Raw genomic sequence first — 6,668 nt, forward strand, 5'->3', positions numbered from 1 at the left:
GATCAGGAAGATGATTTTGAAAATATTAATAATGCTAGAACGTGTTAACAATTTCATAGCGGCTTAACTAAGTAACCTCTACAATAAAAAAACAAGTTAATTTAAATAATACGAAACGGACGCAGGAGTTATAGCAGTGGGGAAGAGAGGTGCGAATAGTCCCGTAAATAGAAAAAAAAATCTCAATGAATTTCGAAAATCATCAGTCAACTTAAAGTCAAATCAAATCATTATAGTGTATTAGTTACTACTTCAGAACCTGTGTCGAAAAATTTACACAAACGTTTTACATATTCATTCATTCAAACGAAAAATCTTCAGGCCCAATTGTTTTCGGTTTTCAGACATGTAAATCATGTGATCACTGAACTCCAAGATCACTTGGCGACAAGTTAAAAATAATTCAGATAGTGTAAAGTCGAGCTGGGGGCAGGATTGACGTCATCGCATTATATGACTTGAAGAAAACAACTTGGTTAAACCCGTCACAATGGCTCATTATCACCGCTGATTATAATAATGTAGGTATAGTTTCAGGTTAAAATTTTCAAAAGACACTCTACTAGTTCCAATGTCGGTACAGATTCAGGCCTGTGATTTATTGAGTTTCAATATTTAGATAGGATTGATTTGATTAGTAATAAACAGTGATGGGCCGACTATGGTCTTTGCCGACTAACCGACTAGCCGACTAATCGGTTTTCAAATTGCCGATTAGTCGGCCGACAATGTCGGCAATGCCGATCATTCTGATACCTACTTGTCCGAAGAATAATATCTAGATTTCTCAAAGAAATATGAATATCTATATTTCTAAAGAGATAAATATAAGTTCTTGAGAAATGAGATTTCTTTAACATGAGAAAAAATAAAAAGCAACATTACAATCACCTAACATTACCTAAGGTAGATGTCATAATTTTCGACGGCGGAGGGGTCAGATGATGTGACAATATGATCGCCTCCTGCTGGGCTAGGATGCGCACCGTGATATTATTCTTACTTATCGACGTCAAAGTATGGGCAAAATTGCGCTTATCGCGGCATGCATCCTAGGCCCACTGATTCCTCTCCACCATCCACGGCGATGGTCAGCGAGCTGGGGGCGTGGATAGCACGGACTACCACCAATTGCCGGGACGGACTGTGGTAGTTGATGGCTTTGTCCGGATTTCCATAGCTCTTCACACTAAGGGGAACGCGATCTCAGGGGTTATTTATGTGGGGATTCCTCATCCTTCCAATGGGAGGAACCGCACATAATCTACCACTTCCCCGCAGGATAGGTATGAAATTCCATGCATTATTTCCCCGAAAAAAAAAGTGTCATAATTTGTATATGGACAAATTACATAAACTTTACACACATTTTTGATTATTTCCTGGTAAACGTAACTAATCTTAAAGCCAAAATTTTAAATCAGATGAAACCACTTTTTACTGATTTTTGCAATCAAAAGTGGTTTAGATAAACGCATTGATCTACCTCAAATCATCTTGGTGATTATGAGTTCTATTTCATTCACATATTTAATTTTGTAATGCGCCGATTATAATCGGCATATTTTGCCGAATAGTCGTCACTAGTCGGCCGACTACAAATGATGCCGAATAGTCGGCTTTCCCGACTAGTCGGCGACTAGTCGGCCCATCTCTAATAATTTTCATTTGTGAAACAAAAAGAGGAAGTTACAATACGATTTGAAGACTATGAATTAGGTATTAGTGTATATCCGCAATGTGTTATGACGTTTTAGGTATTTTATGTTTTTCATATTAGATATTAGTATGTTTTATCAGAAATCTGCTATATAAACAAGCTAAGACTAGATGTTGCATTATAAATGTCATAGCACACTTATCAACCCGGAAAGGGATCAACACCGTATTGTCTTTCGCCGCGAGGAAGGCGTTTACCTTACAGTGCGGATAATGTGACTGACCGCCTCGTTTCCGGGTTGATAAGTGTGCTTCGCTCCGGGCTCAAAGTTTAACAGCGTGTTATGGGAAGGGCTATGCTCGGTGTCTTTTACGAGATCGAATCAGAAATGAGGAGATCCGTAAAAGAACTATTAGCAAGCTGAAGTGGCAATGGGCAGGGCACATAGTACGCAGAACTGACGGCCGATGGGGCAGCAAGGTTCTGGAGTGGAGGCCGCGTACCGGAAAACGCAGCGTGGGACGTCCACCCACAAGGTGAACCGACGACATCATAAATAAAGGTAGCAGGAAAGCGCTGGACGCAGGCCGCTACCAACCGGGTAACATGGAAAGATTGGGGGAGGCCTATGTTCAGCAGTGGACGTCCTATGGCTGAGATGATGATGATGATGAAGTGTGCTTCGTCCCTAAAAAGTCCTAATTATATTTATTTATTTGACTCGTCAGATCATCGCCGAAGCCGCCAACGGCCCCACCACACCAGCCGCCGACAAGATCCTCATCGATCGCAACATCCTCGTCATCCCCGACCTTTACATCAACGCTGGAGGTGTCACCGTCTCCTTCTTCGAGTGGCTGAAGAACTTAAACCACGTGTCCTACGGCCGTCTCACCTTCAAATACGAGCGCGAGTCCAACTACCACCTATTGGGTAAGATAACCTTTGAATAACGAAGCTCTATGGCATTAAATTTGATCATAGACCCCTAAAAATGCGTTTAGTGGGTTGTATGGGACTCTCCCCGCCAGACGGGTGGAATCTATCTACCCATTAAACCATTGGTTCCCAAAGTGGGGAAGCACAAAGAACTTTAAAGGGGGGCGCGGGCCATCTGTGTACTTAAGTATAAAAAACCTGCGACCGCTGAAAGAATGCATTCCAGACTGCTCGATACGACCAATAAATAATCTTGACTTGGCGCGGAATTTTTTGTATGGTCGAAAGAGGGCGCGTCTCAAATAAATTTGGAAACCAATGCACCAAACCTTTACTAAGACGGACATTCGTCCGCGACTCGCTCTCGAGCTCCGGCTTCGAGGGGTCTACCATTCCCCTCCCATAGTTGTTTTTCATAGTTTTTCTCCTCATGGCCTCAGTGAAACAGAATAGTGGTTGATTTGGTCGTTCTAAATTGGTTTTTCTTCCATGACAATTGAGACTTCGCACTAAAACACCGCTTTATCAACCCTCTACAAAACATCGTGTTTAAATTCCAGAATCGGTACAGGAGTCTCTCGAGAGGCGCTTCGGTCGCGTGGGAGGCCGCATCCCTGTCACGCCCTCTGAATCCTTCCAGAAGAGGATCTCTGGAGCCTCCGAGAAGGACATCGTGCACTCCGGACTTGACTACACCATGGAGCGCTCTGCTAGGGTGAGACATTATCATCATCATCATCATTTCAGCCACAGGACGTCCACTGCTGAACATAGGCCTCCCCCAATGCTTTCCATGTTGATCGATTGGTAGCGGCCTGCGTCCAGCGCTTCCCTGCTACCTTTACGATGTCGTCGGTCCACCTTGTAGGTGGACGTCCCACGCTGCGTTTTCCGGTACGCGGCCTCCATTCCAGAACCTTTCTGCCCCATCGGCCGTCAGTTCTGCGTACTAACTCGGACAAACGATTCAGCTAGGTAGGTCCAATTTCGAGAAGGAGGTCAATCGTCGAATCCAACTCGGCTGGGCAGCGTTCGGGAAACTACGCAACATCTTATCGTCCAAATTACCTCAATGCCTGAAGACTAGAGTGTATAACCAATGTGTGTTACCAGTGATAACTTATGGCTCGGAAACGTGGCCTCTCACTATAGGCCTTATACAGAAGCTCAAAGTTGCACAGCGTGCTATGGAGAGGGCTATGCTTGGTGTTTCTTTGCGAGATCGAATCAGAAATGAGGAGATCCGTAAACGAACCAAAGTCGCTGACATAGCCCGACGTATTAGCAAGCTGAAGTGGCAATGGGCAGGGCACATAGAGACATTAACCCTACTAATATTATGACAGTTTGGCAGACCGCCACTTTTCACCACCGATCTACCCGACAGCACTTCCATCCTCATCACTTAGATGGTTGGCAGTCCACAACAGTACGTTTCTCCAGAAACTTCCTGCCCCGTACAACCAAACTGTGGAATGGACTGTCGTCTGCGGTGTTTCCGGACAGATACGACCTGCAAGCTTTCAAGAAGAGAGCGTATCTTCACCTTAAAGGCTGCCGGCCTTTAAGGTGAAGATACGCACCTGTAACGCCCCTGGGTCTGCGGGTGTCTATGGGCTACGGTAATCACTTACCATCAGGTGATCCGTCTGCTCGTTTGCCTCCTAAGCTCCTGTCACATAAAAAAAATTGTTAAATATTGTCTTAATATCTAAAGTAAAGAACATCACGCGAACATATTTCGCATAGTTCCAATCTAGGTAAAGCATGACTTGTTACCACTAACTTACTACTATGACTACTAACTTTTAATCTTAATGGTTTGCACACCACCATTTTTGAAAATGGTAATCTTGGTAAGTCAGAATGGGTGAAAAATATTCAAAAGTGCGTGAAAATTAAAAATAGGTATCAAAGCGGTTGGTTATTTTGCCAACTAAAATATGAACATGGATTTAGTGGCCTGAATCAAATAGACTGCAAGAAAAAACACGTTACTCGCCTATATCTTTTATACTAATAGGTATATAAATCAATGATGGAGGTATACCTATCTAGATATTTAAGAAAGGGTTCTAAAGAGAATGTACTGCTAATGTAAAAGATAAGCAACAATAAAAAGAGGCCTATTACCAAAGACGGACGAGCCAAAATCTCAGACCCAAACGAAACTGTTGCTTCCTCGTAGGTAGGTACTGAAGCAAATCAATAAATGAAGGATTCCTGATCTAAATATTACACTCGCCATTTTGTTTACACAGGCCATTATGAAGACAGCCATGAGATTCAACCTGGGTCTGGATCTGAGGACAGCCGCGTACGCCAATTCCATTGAGAAAATTTTCACAACCTACGCCGACGCCGGACTTGCGTTCTAAACACTGACTTAGATATCTAAATATAAGTATTTTGTGCATTTTATACATTTTATTATATTCTTGAAACTTTAAACAAAAGACATCACAGTATTTATTTGTTGAAATCATGGGCTTGAAACTAATTGTTAAGCGAATATTGTGACATTTAAATAATGATAATTTCCGATTATATTATTATCTTATTTGAATAAAATATTGTTTTACAATTATTGTTTTAATTTTAATATCCCTTTTAGGTAGTATAATTTCTTATGGAAAAAAGTAGGTATTGTTGAAGTGTAAATTAACTTGCTTGTATTAATTTAAAATGTTTGGAATCATTTGACTAACTTCCTAAACCTTTTTGCATGATAAATGATCCCAAATAATGTATGACTTGTTGATGAATTTTTACGTGCTTCTATGTCTTAGTATAAATAAAATTGAACTCTGTCATGAAATCTCTTATTATGTAACTTGGCAAGTTTACCTACATACAGGGTGGCCAGGGACCTAACGTTCAAAGATAAAATTTAGAGTCCTTATATCAAGGTGTATTCAAATCAGTCCCATGTATATTCTACGATTTTGCTTAATATAGGAGATAGACTTAATTTTGAGATTTTTCCTTGCAGTTTTTTTTGCCTTATTTTATTGGTTAATGTCCTGGGCAGTTTTAACAATACTTCACTCTGTATATGGTACAAGCAGGCACCGTTGGATAAAGAACTTTCGTTAAAAATGGCGCTGCAATCGCTATGCACAAGTAGGTAGTTGATAAATAAAATCAGCGTCACTGCTCACTAAAACACGTTAAATAAATAAATAATGCATACGTCCCAAATTGGTCTTATTTATAAAATTATTTATAACTAGCTTTCCGCCCGCGGCTTCGCCCGCGTGGAATTTTGTCTGTTATAGAAAAACCTTATCGCGCGCGTCCCTGTTTTAAAAACCGGGATAAAAACTATCCTTTGTCCTTTCCCGGGACTCAAACTACCTCTATGCCAAATATCATAAAAATCGGTTCAGTGTGAAAGCGAGACAGACAGAGTTACTTTCGCATTTATAATATTAGTATAGATATAGATTGACAGATTCTATTGTTGCGGACTATAAAAACATGAACGTGACTTCAACAATTATTCTACTAAACTTTTACTAACCGTAAAGGGCACGGGTGACTTGTCGCCGTGAGTGTTTCGTCACATCCATAGAGATGTATGGAGGTGACAAAAAAGTTTATGTCACTGTCGATACGTGCTCGCTAGCCCTATTGGGCTAATAAAATAAATATATTAAATAATAAAACGTGCAATATCAACTGTTATTGTGTCCTCTTTACTGACATTCCGTTTTGTACACAGGCCATCATGAAGACTGCTCAAAAGTTCAACCTGGGCCTAGATCTGAGAACAGCTGCCTACGCCAACTCCATAGAGAAAATCTTCACGACCACCGCCGACGCCGGTCTCGCGTTCTAAACTCAATAGATTATAACAAAGTATTGTCTGCATTTCATAGACTCCATTTTAGCCCCTATGCACATATTTTATAATTAAGACATTTTAATCACAGTATTTCTTTTTTGAAATCATTGCTTTATTACTTACAGATAAGCAAGCATTGTTTATCAATTAAGTGAAATTAAGGTTTTCCAATTGTATGTATCATTGTGAATTTTGAATAAAATATTGTTTTACTGTTAAATA

At 40.7% G+C, this 6,668-nt stretch overlaps 1 protein-coding gene across 2 annotated transcripts in view; it reads left to right on the forward strand.

Moving 5' to 3' along the window:
* Gdh (glutamate dehydrogenase, mitochondrial) overlaps positions 1-6,668 on the forward strand; it is a 29,890-nt gene extending 23,222 nt beyond the window's left edge. The window contains exons 7-9 of one of the 2 annotated variants that reach the window (XM_028320900.1): positions 2,389-2,593; positions 3,160-3,314; positions 6,324-6,668. In XM_028320900.1, the coding sequence (XP_028176701.1) occupies positions 2,389-2,593; positions 3,160-3,314; positions 6,324-6,440 (477 nt within the window). In that variant the 3' untranslated portion in view covers positions 6,441-6,668. Of the gene's footprint in view, positions 1-2,388; positions 2,594-3,159; positions 3,315-4,860; positions 5,109-6,323 lie in introns of those variants that run through there. The other variant, XM_028320901.1, reaches the window with a different exon arrangement.

Source organism: Ostrinia furnacalis, unplaced genomic scaffold, assembly GCF_004193835.3.
Source record: "Ostrinia furnacalis isolate ACB-3 unplaced genomic scaffold, ASM419383v2 OfSCF7458, whole genome shotgun sequence".
In the NCBI taxonomy this organism is placed as follows: Eukaryota; Metazoa; Arthropoda; class Insecta; order Lepidoptera; family Crambidae; genus Ostrinia; species Ostrinia furnacalis.